General features: G+C 43.4%; 1 protein-coding gene across 7 annotated transcripts in view; it reads right to left on the bottom strand.

The window, feature by feature from the left end:
• The window catches only part of PTPRG (protein tyrosine phosphatase receptor type G), a 610647-nt gene that overhangs the window by 47124 nt on the left and 545046 nt on the right, over positions 1-18477 (bottom strand). For all 7 annotated transcript variants that reach the window (XM_037903818.2, XM_037903817.2, XM_037903820.2 and 4 more), the window contains one exon: positions 12119-12210. In XM_037903818.2, coding sequence (XP_037759746.1) covers positions 12119-12210 — 92 coding nt within the window. The remainder of the gene's footprint in view (positions 1-12118; positions 12211-18477) is intronic.

Here is an 18477-nt window from a genome sequence, read left to right as displayed (position 1 = left end):
TGTTAGTCTGTATTCGCAAAAAGAAAAGGAGTACTTGTAGCACCTTAGAGACTGACAAATTTATTTGAGCATAAGCTTTCGTGAGCTATAGCTCACTTCATCGGATGCATCCGATGAAGTGAGCTGTAGCTCACGAAAGCTTATGCTCAAATAAATTTGTCAGTCTCTAAGGTGCCACAAGTACTCCTTCACTTTCTATTGTGTTTTCCCTAAATAATGAAAAATACCTCAGGACAACCTGAAACTTTAAATGTTTCCCACCGATTGCTGCTTTCTCTTACACCGCAAGGTTTCTCTGTGTAGACTTTCTCCAACCAGCAACTTCTGTACGCTGGTATATCGTTGTGTGTTTGTGAAAAAACCAAGTTCAAAAACCTTTATAGAATAAATCACTGCCCCTCCCCCCCAAATCACTGCTGTTATTTAACCTACACTATGTTGCTTAATCACAAAGTTGGTCCCCAATACTATCTCCTCTGAGAGGGACTTATATACTTTATTTTTGTTTGTTTGTTGGAGGAGCCATAATGCTAACGTTGGGTGTGATTCCAGCAATAGTTTTACTAAGTCCCGGGTTTTAGTTAAATGCTCTGGGGGCTTCACAATGTTTAATTTCAAAGAGAGATGGGCAGAAGAACTCCTGATAGTGCAAGATATACCTAGCCTTGTATCCAACATGTGTAGCATCTTGTATCACTGCGTATGTCAGAAAACTGAGTCCCTAAAAGTCAGTTATAGGAAAGGGGGTAAACTAAATTTACACAATATATTACATATTAAGTACATGACACAGAGCAATAATGGAAATTTGCTTTTATATATACACACCACAGCTGAATTAGCTGTGTAACTTGCAGTTGAGATAGCTTCACAGTTAACCACTGCACTGTCTGAATTGCATCTAACACAGGAAATGCTGCTGGTAGAAAAGAAGGAGTAATGGTCTCAAGTTGCAGTGGAGGAGGTTTAGGTTGGATATTAGGAAAAACTTTTTCACTAGGAGGGTGGTGAAACACTGGAATGCGTTACCTAGGGAGGTGGTAGAATCTCCTTCCTTAGAAGTTTTTAAGGTCAGGCTTGACAAAGCCCTGGCTGGGATGATTTGATTGGGGATTGGTCCTGCTTTGAGCAGGGGGTTGGACTAGATGACCTCCTGAAGTCCCTTCCGATCCTGATATTCTATGATTCTATGATTCTATGAACTGTGTATAGGTGCTGATGTATTGTTAAATACACACCTTGGGTCAAATCCTGGCCCCACTGTCTTCCATAAAGTCAAGATTTCACCCCTTAGACAGACAAGAGCTTATATAAAAAGGTCTAAGTCTATAAAGATATCTTGCACCATTTTAACAATACGAGTATAAGAATGGAAGAATTTGCATCTAAGGCTGCGAAAAAAGATATTAGAAATGGGACTGGTCCTGTAACTGATAACTGTATTGTAAAGCAGACACACAGGGGAGCTGACATTTCATGTGCAATCTTAGTGCTAGCACTGTCTAGTTTTGAGTATTTGTGCAATCTGGCTCTGAATATTCTCTAAAACTTTAGTTTTATGTTTAAGTCTAGTTGCCGTGTATGTATGTGTGGGTGCAGTACATTTAGTTCAGCGATAGAATGACTTGACTTGTTAAAGCTTTTAAAATAAGGAGGATTAGAAATGTTAGTGTATCCCTTGGAATTCTGCATTTGTCTGATAGGTTATATTTTCTTGCAATACAAAAAGAGCCGGAAAGATTAGGCAACTTGTTTTGGGTAAAATAAAGTCACAGAAGTGGCTATAATATTTCTAAACTATCAGTGGACATTTTCTAGACAGATCATATCTGCATAAATAATAAAATAGGGCAACGCAGCTGGTGTCATCCCCAGAGTTTGAACTACATGCTGAAAACCCTTTAAATGTTGGCACCCTGCTGAAGTCAGTGACCTTAGAATTATTAAGATACATTATAATTGTTGAGAGCCTCGTATCAGGGGGCACAATTACTTTTTGACTTTTATGTTATTCAAATTGTAAGCATTAACTAATTATTATTGGTTTTAAACAATGTCTTTCAAAATGAAAGAGGCAAAAAAAGATCTAAGATGAAAATATTCACACTCAGGGTCTTGATGTTTCAGCATATTGGAAATATTGCACAAAATACCTTTCAGCAAAACTATTATCTACATTTTATAATCAAATCAAATGAAGACTGGGGCAGATTTCTGATACAGCAGTAATGCCTAATAAAAGCATAAAAAATAAAGCAGAATATGTGAAATAAGACATGCAGCACTGCAGTTATATTAATCTCACTTATTTAAAGATTTAATCTAATATAGCACTATTAACCATATGCCAATCACAAACATGAAGGACAATGATAATTACAAAAATTATACACGTCATAATGAAATCTGAATTTTAAAACTGCATGTAAAATCTTAGATTAGGGCATCATTAATTATAAATGAAACAGCAACCCAACTGATCTTTTCCTTTTGAAGCAGAAAGGAGCAACCGAATCCATTGTACTAACTTCAGCTCAACAGAATGAAATCATGTAAGCTTTCTATTAGCATACACATTAAGCATTATTTTATTAACTTTATAAGCATGGGACAGATTCATTATTATTTATTATGTGTATTATTGTAGTCTCTAGGACTCTGACCCCATTGTGCTAGGCACTGTACAAACATCGAAATTGGACTACTCATGCATCTAAAATTAAGCATATGCATAAGTGTATGCTGTATTGGGGACTTAATATTTGAAAGCAAGTACTGAATTTTTCTTCCCAGCCTACAGTCATTCTTGGATTTGTTTAAAGCATTTAGGTTTATTACTAGCTGTGTTTTACATGTATTAGTCTTACTTGAATATCATATAAATGTTACACACGCTCTCCAAGGACTTGATAGTGCATTTCTTGCACAACAAGCTGACTATCCTTTTTAGACACATCACAGAAAGGTGAAGCAGTTTTCTTTCATTGTGGCTACCGCATGAATAAGGAGGAAGTAATATTAAAAGACGAAGGGCCAGATTCTTATCCCCTTACTTATACTGAGCGGCACTTTACTTCAAGAGTGATCCTATCGATTTCAGTTGGACTATTTGTTTAGCAAGGTATTACTCAACATAAGTCATGGTGTCAGAACATGCGACCAAAGTATTTTTAAATGCAGAACTTTGCTCGTTACTAGAATAAATTTGCATTTTCATTTCTACCTGAAATATGTTCCAGGGATGTAAATCAAGAAGGAAGACATTTTTTGCAAGTTCCAGTGTTGTACTTTTCTGCTTGTGGGATGGGTCGTAGGCAGTGTTCCCTCTAATTTTTCCCATGCATATGCGGAATGAATTTTGTTATGTGCACCAATATGGAGGTGATGTGTGACACATCTCCATATTGGTTCACATAATAAAATTCACGTGGCGGGGTGGGGCCAAGGGGTTTGGAGTGTGGGAGGGGGCTCAGGGCTGGGGGAGAGGTTTGGGGTTTGGGGGGGTGAGGGCTCTGGCTGGTGGTGCAGACTCTGGGATGGGGCCAGGGATGAAGGGTTTAGGGTGCAGGCTGCTCCGGGGCTGGAACTCCGAGGACTCTCCCCAGCTCTCTCTGCCCACAGCAGCACCTGGGCTGGAAGGGAGAAGTGCCTCCTCCCGTTGCAGCAGCTCCGGGGCTGGGGCCACAGGCTAGGCGCCTCTCCCCCAGCCACAGCAGGTTTGGGCCAGGGCTGGGTTGAGGCCGGGAGGAGGGACGCATCTGCCTGCCGCAACCCTGAGTGCCTGTGCGGTGCTGAATAGGCTGCTGCAGGGCCACGCAGCTTAGAGGGAATTTAGGTTGTAGGATCTACACTGACTACCACATCTCCAAGAACCAGTTACTGAAGGTAAGTAACCATCCTTTCTTATGCAAGCATGCGCCAATGTGAATCCCACTGCAGGTGCCTGGAAAGCAGTGTCCTCCCTGGATGATGGGAGGGAGGGGTTTCAGCTGTATCTGCTGAACAGTGGTTGCAGTACGGCTCTCGTGAACTTGGTGCCTTGGCCTGGCAGCCACGTCACGAGCGTAATGTTTCACAAAAGTCAGTGTGTGACTCCACATTGCAGCTCGACCCAACTCAGAAAGAGGCACGCTGCTGAAGCTGGTGATAGATGCAGCCTGTGATCGGGTGGAGTATGCCTGGATAGTCAAAGGAAAAGGCTCACCCGCCAGAGATGATAGCAGGTGGAAATGCAGTATGTGATACACTTGGAAGTTCTGTGACAAGACGGCATAATCTTTGGATGAGTCAGAAATGGCCAGAGAGAAAGCAAAGTGGCTTGGTCCTACTATGGTAATGTGCGTAGAGCTTGGGATATATCCTAGGTGGTGAATTCCTTCTCTCTCAGTGTCGAGTGTGGCCTTGGGAAGAAGACTGTCAAGGTAACTTATTATTTTAGGTGAAAGTCCAAGGCCACTTCAGGGTTGAACTTGGGGTGGGGTGTGTCCCTATGAAAGACTGCGTAAGGAGGTCCTGCCATAAAAGCATTTAAGAGGACATGGAGAGTTTGCTGACTCTGTGAGCCAGCAGAAAGAGCATTTAATGGAGCATTCTGATAGTAATTCAAAGGGAAACCCCAAGAGCTTCAGGAAGACAGCACTGAGGTCCCATGAGGGGACTGGGTCTATAATTGTAAGTTAAGTATGAAGGAGGCCTACAAGGAATTTAGATACCGTTGAGTGTGAGAAGATCAAATACAACCATACCAAGAGTGATACATCAATATTGCCACCAAGTTGACTTCTGAGAGAACTGAATGACAGTCCCGCCTGTTCCTAGATCATCTTTGGAATTGATGCCTCCATTGGTCCAGATTGTTTTGGACTGCCCATATGGAAAATAATTTCCATTGTGAGGAGAAAATGTTCCTGGAGGACGGATTCCTGCTTAGTATGAGAATGTTTTGGACACGAAAGGAGCAGGCTCTCTCAGTGCTGCTCAATCAGCCAACATCCAAACCATCACGTACAACAACCGCAGGTTTGGGTGCAAGGTCTAACCTTGGTTCTGAGATATTATGTCTGGGCAGGCCTGTAGGTCTCATGGACATCTGTAGCATTATGATAGCCTCTTATCGGTTGAGATATTTTTGGCTACCAGGATGACTGTACTCTAAGCCCTCCTGATCTTGGACACAATCCTCGGGATCAAAGAAATTGGTGGGAAGGCATACAGGAGTCCTTGAGACCACCAGAGAAGAAAGGTGTCTGGCAACAAGCCCAGACTCACACCTCCTCTGGAACAAAAGTTCATGCATTTGGTATTGTCCTTTATGATGAAAAAGTCTATCATGGAGTTCCCATAGATGTAATAGGAAGTCTATGATACGCTCCTTCAGTGACCACTTGTGGTTGGTCACTGTGTGCCTGCTTAAGAACTCTGCTGGGTCATTGCTGACCTCAGGGAGATGCAGAGCCAGTGGGGTTATCCCATGTTGATGTTACCACTTCTAGAACCGGATGGCCTCCTGGGAAGGAGGTGATGAGCAGGTGTTTGTTATAGAATGCATCACTGATGTGTTGTCTGTCAGGATTTGCACCACAGAGTTCTGCAGAACAGATAGGAACCCTGTGCAGGCTAGTCTGAAGGCTCTCAGCACCTGGATGACCTGAAATCACATCCTTGTGTTTGCAGGTGGAATGAGGCAAGGTGGCTTTTGAACGTAATGCAAACTTGAGTGGATCTTATGCGTCTCACAATCATACCGTCAAATTTGCTGGCATACCGTGGGAGCAGGGTGCATTGTGAAGTAGGAGGCAGGCTGGCATCTTCTGCCATACCTCAGTCTGTTCTTGGTCTGGTAGTCAGGATGCTTGTGTTGGGAGGATGGAATCCACAGCCTTGACTGAGACTAGGGCCAGGACGGTTTGTGGTAAGGAGGCTTTAGAATCTTTAAACATGTGCAGAGCACTATCTGTCTGCCAGGGCATGGAGCTCTTCAGCAAGAACAATAGATCCTCAATTGTGGCCCGTACCTGATGTTTGGTGTCATAATGTTCTGTGGATTGTCACTGTGGTGGCCACAGCTCTTGCCACGGTGTCGGAGGTGTCTATTGCAGTGCTCTCCTGGCCATCTGCTGACTTTCCTTTATTATGTCTCTGATTCTATGCTCAGCACAATCTCTGCTGGTGCCAAACTTTGCTGGATGACACTGGCTTGTCCACTGGCAGGATCTTGGACCTTGTCTCCTCATAGGCTGATGACACCTTCACAGATTGTTCCAGAAGGTGTAATTTAAGCCTTACATCTTGTGACTTACACAGCAGAAAATGAAAAGCTCTCCAAGCATCTGCTAGGAATGTGCACTTCCCCGGAACAGAAGAGGCACCTGCTAGCTCCATCTTTTAAGGGGACCAGTCCATCAGAGGATGGGCAGGGTTTGAAGCCACCATGTTAGGGGGTCTTGATACAGAGACAGTTTGTATGGGGCGAGAGTTCTAACCATCAGTCAAAATGGGTTGACAGGGTCACAGCAATTGCAGATGAAGGTCATCAAAGGAGTTTTGAAGAAATTCAGAAGGTTTAGCTGCAGCTAACCATGAGCAGGCTAGACACTCACCAGATTCCGTCTCACTGTCATGGGTGGGAAGAAACCCATTACCGCTTTGCCCTCACACAGGAAGAAACGAGGAGGCACAGGGCACACGCACAGCCCTGACAGTCCTTGCTACTCAAGAAATCTCTGGTCTCGTATACCTGAGGCACATGTGCACCTCCCGTGGGGTTCAAACGGATACATACTTGAAGAAGCAGCATGTTTACATCAGAACCATATCTACTGATGACTTAAAAATCGATTATGTTATTTATGAACTCTATCACCCATTGAAAAAACTCTGATGCAATCAAAGGCAAAGAATTAACCAGAAAACACCTGATTAGCAAATATCAGTATAGTCTGAGGCCTGAGAACATTGATGTTATCACTAATGGATTTCTTAAACTGGATTTCTTAAACCCTGCCACGTAAATTCAACATGGGATACAAAGTGACTGGCATCACAACTGAGACATTCCTACTCAGACCAGAAACTTTGAAGAACATCTGGTTTAATACTTTTAGGTTAACTAACAGCCTCAATGAGCCAGTCATTATGGTAATTTGGACTATGGTAAAATTGGTCAGGTAGTTATAGTCTCTTAAATTTGGCCATAGAGCTAAGCATGCATTTTACTAATCCTTCAGGGGTTTCTGTACTGAGCTCAGAAACTAAAGGCTTGATCCTAGGTCCTACTGAGGCCAATGACAAAACTCCTATTTCCAGGATAGGAATTCTTAAACTCCTGGGGCCTCATCAGGAGATCCTGGAAGTCAACAGAAGCCCCAGAAGAACAGCTCACTACACGGGGAGAAAAAGCTGTGAAATACTTGATCAAGGAAGAAGAGGGTGTGGTAGAAATGGAAGAAGTGCCTACCATGTAGCTCCACTGTCTGCTGTCACTTGCATGTCACACCGATGATACCTTTGCTTTGCTTTACGGACTCAGATCTTGGGAGAGGGGTAATATGGGAACTGGCTGGGGGCCTGCCTTTTGACCACAGAAGTGTGATTCCAGAGCAGGTTTTGCGTGGTTTGCCATCATGACTGCGAATTCTAGGCAAAACCTGTCTTTCGAGGATTAGCTGTTCCTGTTAGTTGTTGGGCCATACCACAAGAGGACAAGCACAGAAATGCCATCAGCAACTTGCAGCAGATGCCGACCCACTTGAAAAACAGGAAAAGGAATGGAAACAGGAAACATTTACCGTGAGGTCTTGCCATGACTAGATGTTTGTAACAAAGAGCTCCACGGAAAGATGACATGATCCAAAATTCACTGATTGAGGAAATGATGACAAAAAAATTAGCAAGGTGGCAGGTGTGTTTAAGAAATCTGCCATTCAATTATAGGCACATTACACCCTTGGGGGCAGATCCTAAATCAGACTCATGCTGAGTTTAGATTCAGACATTACTTGTAATAGCCAGAGGGTGACTCAGTTAATGATCTCTCCTTTATCCTATGTTTCTCTAGATCAAGCAGTACAGATAATTATGAATTATGATAAGGGCTTTACATTTCAGGGCAAAATTTGCATAGATAAGAGGATGCCTATGGGTTAGGTGGTTTCATGCTCAATAATTAAGTAAATTTCAACAGAGGGAAGTGAGGCAGAAAATGGGTAAAGTCACTCCTCTGTTAGATGATTTTTCTGCTTGTGGACCTGCAAAGCTCTATTCTTATGATAGAAGCTACTGATGGTATATTAAGAGGTTGCCAGTGATTTTAGAGCGCTGAGAGCAGAGGAAACAGTCGGTCTTGGCAAAGCTGTTACACATTTTCAGACACACTGAGCTAAATTGCCTTCAATTGAGCTCTGTATGTGCAACTGAGAGTGGAATTTGGTCCACTAAATCCAAGGAAATAGATGCATAGCTCCATGGGGATATAGTTAAATATGCCTTGGGTATCAGAAGCTAATAAGGTTACTTTGCAGAACTCACTTTTGTGAAAATGCCACTTATATTTTACTTCCAGGATCAATATGGCAAGTAAGATTTTCTCACGCTCTCTGCCAGTTTCTAGCAGAAAAAGTTCAAAAGCAGCATCTTTTCATCAGAATTACGGGTGAATCACAGGAGGATTTTGCTGTTCAACCTTTTTAAAGCATTTTAGTGGGACGGCTATGTGGGAGCTGTAACTGATATCAGAAGAGAAATGGCCCCTGTTAGCAGGTAGACTGGGAGAGGTGGGAGCAGGTCTTTTCTATTACTGTGGAAGTGTTTAGATGAGGTCTGGACCATCCCAGTGGACTAAGTAGCCATTTTCATGCTACATATCTATTTTCCTGCTGGAGGAAATGGAGTCTAGTGGTTAGTGCACAGGGTTTAGCATTCCTGAGCTCTAGTCCCAGCTCAGCTACTAACTTGCTACGTCACATTAGACAGGTCACCTGTGGACAGATTTTCAATTATTTAGGCACCTATCCGCATCTTCATACGCCTAATAAGCTCTTAAAATCTGACCCAGAACCACTATGTGCCTCAGTTTACCCTGTAAAATAGGCTTTCTGCCCCCTTCTTCATCGAGGTGTTGCAAGGATTACTTAATTCACATGCATAAAGTGCTTAAAGTTCCTCAGGTGGAAGCCACTATATAAAGCGCTAGTTATTAATATTATTATACCTAGTACACCTGTGGGTTGAACATATTCACTGAGATATCCCCCCCACATCAGCGGAGATACCATTCTTCACCAAATTTAGCAAGCTCTCTTTATATGAATGTATTTGATGAAGAAAAGCATCAGCAGATCGGGACGGACATTGGGAGAAAAATCCACCACAAATCAAGTGTTCAGGTGTCTCCCCTCTTTGAGGCTCTGGTGGCTTTAATGGAGCTCAAGGGTCTTTTCACAATTGATTTTTTTTTACAATGGGCCGTCCCAGCTGGCGAAGGAAAGGGTTGGTTTTCGGTGCGTCAGGATGTCAGCCTTCCATGCCGCTCCGTGACGATGAAGCCACTCCCAAGTGGTCTAATGATGGCACAGTCCATATACAGAGATGGCTGCATTAACCAGTGTTATTATTTGTATTACCATCGTGCCAAGGAGCCCTAGTCATGAGCCAGGACCCCACTGTTCAAGTCTGAGCAATATCTAACTATACATGCTGGGCCCCCCTTTCCTCAGCACCCTGCCCCCAACTCTCAATCATCCCAGATTCTGACATGTACCTGCTCAAACCGACCATCACCCCAAAATTATGCTTACCACCTGATGCCCCTGCAAAGCCCCACTGGCCCGCCATATCCCAGCTCACTCTCCGTGCCTTTCACACCCACCAATACTCCCAACCCACAGTGATGCTGCCTGGTGCACCAAGGAGCCAAGGCAGCAGTGCCAAGCCCTTCTTGTCCTCCTTCCTGCCCCTAGCTCCCCTTCTCCTGCCTGCAACCCATTTCCCCTTCTCCACATATCCCCTCACAGCCTTATTCAACTCTCCCCTTGTGCAGCCCCGGATTTCCATCTCCTCCACACCAGCTTGGCTGCCCAGCCAGCCTCAGGGACTCTGCTGAGCAAAGCCAGTGAAGGAGGAGACAGGTTGGAAACACTGCAGAACAGAACTAGCCGGCAGAAGTGAACAGTCCCAGGGCTTTTCCTAGCAGAGAACAAGTACTGAATGAGAGGAATGTGTCTCTTTCTCTTCAACTGGGGCTTTAGAATCTGTACTGTCCCTGGGCCAGTGTGCAAATGTCTCTGTGTTTGGAGCTTGTCAGGACTCTGGTTCTTTAGCCAGGGGATCCCTAAAGAACATGGGAAAATTTCAACAAGGTCTTGTCTTCAAATGTTTCCTCTACCACAGCTATTAAATATTAGACCAAGAAAATATTAGAGACAATTCTACTATTTCAGGTACTTAGAATTGGAAAAGGTACAGAGAAGGGCAGCAAAAATTATTAGGAACACGGAACAGCGTCCGTATGAAGAGAGATTAAAAAGACTGGAACTGTTCAGCTTAGAAAAGAGACAACTAAGGGGGGACATGATAGAGGTCTATAAAATCATGAATGGGGTAGAGAAAGTGAATAAGGAAATGTTATTTACTCCTTTACGTAACAAACTAGGGGTCATCCAATATAATGAATAGACAGCAAGTTTCAAACAAACATAAGGAAGTAGTTCTTCACACTAGGTACCGTCAACCCGTGAAACTCATTGCTAGGGGATGTTGTGAAGGCCAAAACTATAATGGGGTTTAAAAAAGAATTAGATAAGTTCCTGGTGGATAGGTCGATCAAGGACTAGCCAAGATGGTCAGGGATACAACCCCTTGCTCTGGGTGTCCCTAAACCTCTGACTGCCAGAAGCTGGGACTGGATGACTGGGAATGGATCACTCGACAAATTGCCCTGTTCTGGTCATTCCCTCTGAAGCATCTGTCACTGGCCACTGTCAGAAGACAGGATACTGAGCTATATGGACCATTCACCTGATCCAATAGGACTGTTCTGATGTACTCATATATCCCCATTACCTCAGCCCCACAATCTTTAATATATTTATCTGCGCAGCATGCCTGTGAGGTAGGCAATGCTATTATCCCCATTAGAGAGACTGCTGATGCTTTCCCCTTTCCAGTGAGTGTATTTCTCCAGTGTATCTTGTCCTAGTGTGCCTCAGGCATCTTTGAAAGTTTTAGTTAAGATTCATGTAATAGATGCAGTCAGAATCCTAGAGCTGCCAAACCACGACAGAAAATGAGAAGGAAACAAAGGAAAGATACGTCATCATGTCACAACAAACAGACAATCCTTTGTGAAACTAATGTCACTATAACATGTTGTATATTTTAGTTCTGTAAATGAGACTGAATAATACCAAACAAGGTAGCAACTGCAAAGTCCATTCCAACATCATGAAACTTTAAAGTTTCCTTGTCATCGTCACTGAAAGGGTAAAGAATTCTGTGCAAACGATGATACCTGGAAATACCCCAAGGAAATGACCCGGAGCCAATATCTGCTCTCAGCTCCACTTCAGTGTAACTGGGAGAAGAATTTGGCCTTTGGTATCTTGAATATTACAACTATAACAAACGGCTGATACTTTTGGTGCTTTACATATATGCAATTCCCCTTCCCTTCCCTTATAACAGTGAAGGCCAAATCTGCACCTGGTGTAAATGAGAGCAGTCCTACCATCCTGAGCTAAAGCCAGTGGAGTTGCTTACGCCAGACTCCATAATTGGCCCTGAAGCTGTACTCAGTTCTAGACTGGATGCCCTGCACTTCTATTTTTAAAAGACATCACTTTTGTTTTTGACATTTTAAAAAGTTATTCTGGAACTTTTAGTTGAAACCATTTGGGTGAATTATCTGATGAATGCACAATATTTTCATGGTGAAAGTCAAACTGCAAAGCAAGTTAATTTTCATGAACCAGCATGGACATTGCAAACTTCTGTAAAGACTTAAAAGGAAAATTGCAATCTTGTCACAAACACAACTCTGTTGCATCCACATAATTAAACTAGAACCTGTCCATAAAAAGTGTGAATTCATTCAGTAATTAACTGGAGGCTAGGCCTGCCTTACCTGGGATAGGTATAATGGGAATACTCTCATTAGGGACCACTCGAGGTGAGCTGCTGTCTTCCACGTAGAAATGAGCTGTCTGAAAACACTTTCTGTTAAGGGAACAGAAAAAGTTAAGTGCTATGAAAAATAGCATATAAAAATTCAGTGAAGAACTTTTGCACATGTTCTGCCTTTCCATTTCTAGTTACATACTGTCAGATAAAGAAAAGGAGGACTTGTGGCACCTTAGAGACTAACAAATTTATTTGAGCATAAGCTTTCGTGAGCTACAGCTCACTTCATCGGATGTTACAGCTTTAAATGCTTGTTAGTGAAAACACATGTAAGCTGTATGTAATTCTATTTGTGCTTTCCGTCTGACTTTAATTCACTGATACCTAACCACCCCCCCCCCCCCTTTTAGGAGCATACTATTGCTAAGTATTAGTTCACATTAAATTAAGTGCCAAAAGTTTACTATTTGAAATATTCTAGATTTCAAACACACAATTCAGAAAGAAACATACACAGTCCTATGGATCAGTTCTCAAATCAAAACTAGGGTAAAATGTTTCAAGGGAATACGCACCTACTGTAAAACTTTATGCCGTGTAACAGTGGGCAGTATCTCACACAAAATATGTAACGGCTGCATGATACCCCATTGCTGTTATGAAAGTTACAGTTTCAACAGTAACAAACTTTATTTCTATAAGCCCTAAACCTGTACAATCCTCTTCATAACCTCCAGCTAACACTGAATCACAGATGCTGGTATAGAAAATCCAATAGATGCTTAGCTTGGGCCCCAAAAGCTGTCTCTGAAAAGGCCCAAGACGACAAGTCAAATGCTGAAACCATGCTAGAAACCCTGCAAGGAGGTCTTAAATCCACCTGGATGTTTTTACCTGTATTTAATGCAAAGCAGAGAGCACAAGCTGGTCATCATAGAGAAGGCACTGAGCAGATGAGAATCAAGAGATGCAAGAAGCTTCTGCATGGTGATGTTAACTGAGGCAGGGTTTTCCAACATCCGCGTCACTGCTCATTGCTGACTTAATGAGCTGCTTGAGGCTGGAACTGAATATTTAATGAGCCTTGCTCAGTGCGAGCAGCTATTGTGACGAGAGAAGGGTCTGCTCTCATCTGTCAGGGGCTCTGAACAATAGCCTTGACCTACCGTAAAGATGCCTCTTACTGCAGCTCTGAATGAATCGTTCCTCAACACCTGTATGGAGTTGGAACACAGCCCTGATTCACTGCCCCTGTATGGGAATTGTTTCTCCTGCTGAAAGATATTTGCTTGTAACTTTCTGCCTTGTCATATGCTTTTCTCTAATTCTGGACATTGTGTTCTGCATAGAAAGCCCACTCTCTATAGCCTGTTTTGCTGACATTGTCAAACTAATTTATGCTTCCATTGTTTCATCACAGATGCAAACCACAGTGCTAAGAAGTCACCGAAAATATCCAACAATGCTTTAAGGCAAAACAGGTCTCGAAAAGAACCTAAGATCCCCACAGGTCCATGTTTGCACAGCAGCCCAATACTAGCTATGGCACTTTGTAAATAATAAAAGTATATGACAAGTAAGCCTCATATATGCTAATGATATGCAACCAGAAAAGATCACATTTCACAGCATGGTGTGGTTCTCTTGAACCGGGTCTTTTTTTTCAGGGAGAGTGTCTTGTACCATCTTAGAGTTATTTATATGGTAAGCATACTTTGCTAGGGAACACCAAAGGGTGAAATCATACTCGAGACTCCCAGATGCATGACATATTGCGTGACATTTAAAGGAATTAGTTCATTTCCCTCCTCTCCTCCTCAACTCTGCTGCCTTTTTAAAAAAAAAAAAAAAAAGCAAAAAGGGAATTCCTTTATTTTTTGGTAGCCTTTTCTTTGGACAATGCGCACCCTGGGGGCACAGAGCAGAATAAATCAGTCACACACAAGGGGAGAAAGTATGAATATGAAACAGGCAAAACATTCACGGTTTTGATGCCTTCAGGACTACTTTCCCTTGAGTAAATTCTACAGAAAATCCATGGAGCGGTCTCCTGGTAACTGAGGCCTTAAGAACACATACAATTTTCCACATAGCAGTTTAATAAAGATAGACTTTTTAATTTATTGATCCCAGGAGGTTTTTTTCAGGATGGGAGGTGAGGGGGGGTTTGGACTTATGACAGATACGAAATGGTATTCTTTTTTATTCATTTATTTATTCTCTTCTCTCATATGCAAAAAACAAACAAAAAACCCATTGCGTTGTTTTTTATATCACCACAAGAGAATCATTTAATAAAAATATGAAATTGCTTAATTCTATAGCCTAATTACGTTGTGTGATGTGCGTAATGCACATATGTAGTAAGAGACTAAATATGCAGTAACATCTCAGTACAGTGTAATATATACAGGGATTAGTAATAACATATAAATCATATAGTAGAGTTTGCTGCTGTAATTTATGCAATTGACAGATCTGTATTTCTCTTTCTTGGATGGCTATTTATAGCTGTCATTGAAAACATCATTATGACACAACCAGGTAATGAGCCAAGTGCTTTGCCTAATTACAAATATATCACACTACAACGCAGTGGGTATGAGTGTGTGTGTGTGTGTGTGTGTAACTGTTGGCATGGTATTACACATACATAATACTGTATAGCATTTGCTTATTACAGCACTTCCTGGTAGCAAACATTGAAATTAAAAAGAAAAGGAGTACTTGTGGCACCTTAGAGACTAACAAATTTATTTGAGCATAAGCTTTCGTGAGCCACAGCTCACTTCATCAGCTCACGAAAGCTTATGCTCAAATAAATTTGTTAGTCTCTAAGGTGCCATAAGTCCTCCTGTTCTTTTTGTGAATACAGACTAACACGGCTGCTACTCTGAAAACTGAAATTAAAGTTAGCTGCAGGCTTCCCTTGTAATCCCTTTTTCACATGCTCATAACTTTCTAAAAAACTCCTTTTCAGTTTTATCTTTTCAAATTTAGGGTTTGTCTACATGTGAAACACTACAGCTGCACCACTGCCCCGCCTCCGTGTAGACACTACTGATGCTGATGGGCGGGGTTCTCCCGCTGAAGTAGGTACTCCACCTCCCTGAGAGGCAGTAGCTAGGCGATGGAAGAATTCTTCTGTCAACCTAGCGCTGTCTACACCAGGGGTTAGGTCAGCTTAACTGTGTCGCTCAGGAGAGTGGATTTTTCACATGCCTTAGCAATATAGCTGGGTCAACCTAATTCTTTTTTAGTAGACCAGGCCTTAGTCTCAGCTAATTTTGTGAGAAGGGAGAGGGGAAGTTTGATGAAAGTCCATTCACCCATTTCAGGTCGGCAAAGGTGATACAAATACACCTTTTCCTCTGCAAGGAGGCTTTTAGTGACATAGTAACACCAAAGCTAAAACTTTACAGATGGCTAGAACTCAATGAGGCTATTCTCCAGACTGATACGTCAAAAAAATCCCATACAAAATAAATAAATAATTTCGAAAGAATGCGTTTTACAAACTCACAATATGAACTCTCCATAAAGACCAGGTTATTAGGCCAGTTCCTTGGCTTCTCATAAATCTCCTTTGTGGGGCTCCAGCATGGGGTTATAGTTACCTTAGTGCAGTCACTTATCCCTCCCCCCGGTAGAGGGGGCATTCTGTGGTCCCCTGTGGGTGAGATGGGGCAGAGCATGCTATGCTCTAGTGATTGTGGCCAGAGGAGCAGCTGTTTGGACAACGTTCCCTCTAATTTTTCCTATCCAATGAATTTTGTTACGTGCACCAATGTGGAGGTGATCAGTGGCGGGGGTGGGGCTGAGGGGTTCGGGTGTAGAAGGGGGCTCAGGGCTAGGGTGACCAGATGTCCCGATTTTATAGGGACAGTCCCAATTTTTGGGTCTTTTTCTTATATAGGCTCCTATTAACCCCCCAACCGCGTCCCGATTTTCACACTTGCTGTCTGGTCACCATACTCAGGGCTGGGGCAGAGGGTTGGAGTGAGGGGGGTGAGGGTTCTGGCTGGGGGTGCAGGCTGTGGGGTGGGCCTAGGGATGAGGGGTTTGGGGCGCAGGCTGCCTACCCCCAACCCTCTTTCCTGCAGCCTCTCCACACCACAGCAGCTCTGGGGCTGGGAAGGAAAGGCGTTTCTCCTTGCCGTGCAGCAGCTGGGGAAATCACCACAGCCCCGCATGCCCCAAGCTCCTCTATCAACTCACCCCCTGCCCCCGCGTGCAGTGCAAAGGTGCCCTCCTGCGCAGCCGCACAGGTGCACACCTTAGAGGGAAGGTAGCATTTGGGGACCATTATCTATTGTTGAAAGTTAGAGCAGCCTCTACAATAAGATAGAGTTCCTGCCCCAAACAGTCCAAGGGTCTGCACTGAGCAGAGGGGTCAAATGACTTGCCCTAGCTCACACAACAGGTCAGAGCTAGGCATAGAACCCAGGGCTCCCAAGTCCCAGTCCAAAGTCCTAGCCACAGTGTTTGCGGGACCGATAATTGCCAGTTGAATGTTACACTACTTGTAGATTTGCTAGGGAAACCGAAAGTGTGACTGATACACAAGGCTTACGCCAGCCACTTTTCCTGACAGCTGGAAGCAGTGTTCTGTGAATTAGCAACTGAGCTTTGGCAATGGCATAAATTATTGCTACAAGCCTTACTGAAATGCGAGTTCCGAATGACAGAAGTGATTCTACAGCAGTGCTTTAAAGTAAAGCAAATCATCTTCTTAATTTTAATGCCACAAAATTCCAGGCAGCCCGCATGCTTGCTGCAAAGTACCCAGGACTCTGTTGCCTTTGAAACAAAATCAGTGTGCAGTGAAGCAGACTCCTCTTCCGAGCCTGATATGCGTTTTTGGGCTGCTTTTCCCTGCGGCACACACATAATGTTCCAGAGAGCAGACACATCATTGTCACATATGGGGCAAAGATGCAGAAAGTCATACTCTGTGAGACTAACATCTCCACAGGAAGGGAATGGTGGGAGTGTTTGCCACGGTAAGATTATGTTTTTGGAAAGTTTTTTCCCCCTAATATCCTTTTGAAGAGAGCCACAGTCAAATATGATTAATACACCATAATGGAATGCAATGTTCAGGGTAACACTGCCTTATTCTTGCACCACACACATAAAGGTCTGCCAAGGTGTTATGTGCTCGTTCCAAGGTGGATAGAAAGCTGGCTAGATTGTGGGGCTCCATGGGTAGTGATCAATGGCTCTATGTCTAGTTGGCAGGCGGTACCAAGCGGAGTGCCCCAGGGGTCGGTCCTGGGGCCAGTTTTGTTCAACATCTTTATTAATGATCTGGATGATGGGATGGGTTGCACCCTGAGCAAGTTTGTGGATGACACTAAGCTGGGGGGAGAGGTATATATGCTGGAGGGTAGGGATAGGGTCCAGAGTGACCTAGACAAATTGGAGGATTGGGCCAAAAGAAATCTAATGAGGTTCAACAAGGACAACTGCAGAGTCTTGCACTTAGGACAGAAGAATCCCATGCACTGCTACAGGCTGGGGACCGGCTGGCTAAACAGCAGTTCTGCCGAAAAGGACCTGGGGGTTACAGTGGATGAGAAGCTGGATACGAGTCAGCAGTGTGCCCTTGTTGCCAAGAAGGCTAACGGCATATTGGGCTGCATTAGTAGAAGCATTGATAACAGATCAAGGGAAGTGATTATTCCCCTCCATTCAGCACTGGTGAGGCCACATCCGGAGTATTGCATCCAGTTTTGGGCCCCTCACTACAGAAAGGATGTGGACAAATGGGAGAGAGTCCAGTGGAGGGCAACGAAAATGATCAAGGGGCTGGGGCACATGACTTACGAGGAGAGGCTGAGGGATCTGGGCTTGTTTAGTTTGAAGAAGAGAAGAATGAGGGGGGATTAGAGAGCAGCCTTCAACTACCTGAAGGGGGGTTTCGAAGAGGATGGAGCTCGGCTGTTCTCAATGGTGGCAGATGACAGAACAAGGTGCAACGGTCTCAAGTTGCAGTGGGGGAGGTCTAGGTTGGATATTAGGAAACACTATTTCACTAGGAGGGTGGTGAAACACTGGAATGCGTTACCTAGGGACGTGGTGGAATCTCCATCCTTAGAGGTTTTTAAGGCCCGGCTTGAAAAAGCCCTGGCTGGGATGATTTAGCTGGGGTTGGTCCTGCTTTGAGCAGGGGGTTGGACTAGATGATCTCCCGAGGTTTCTTCCAACCCTAATCTTCTATGATTCTGTTATCTTTGCTTAGCAAAATAAATTATTTGAGACTTTATACAAATCAAAACATGACTTGTAAGATTTTAAAATGCAAAAATATGCTTCTTTGATTATCAATCGATAAACCACAAGCAGCTACAATTCTATTCT

The sequence above is a fragment of the Chelonia mydas genome, chromosome 7 (genome assembly GCF_015237465.2).
Source record: "Chelonia mydas isolate rCheMyd1 chromosome 7, rCheMyd1.pri.v2, whole genome shotgun sequence".
NCBI lineage: Eukaryota > Metazoa > Chordata > Testudines > Cheloniidae > Chelonia > Chelonia mydas.
This window is presented reverse-complemented; position numbering and strand designations above follow the sequence as displayed.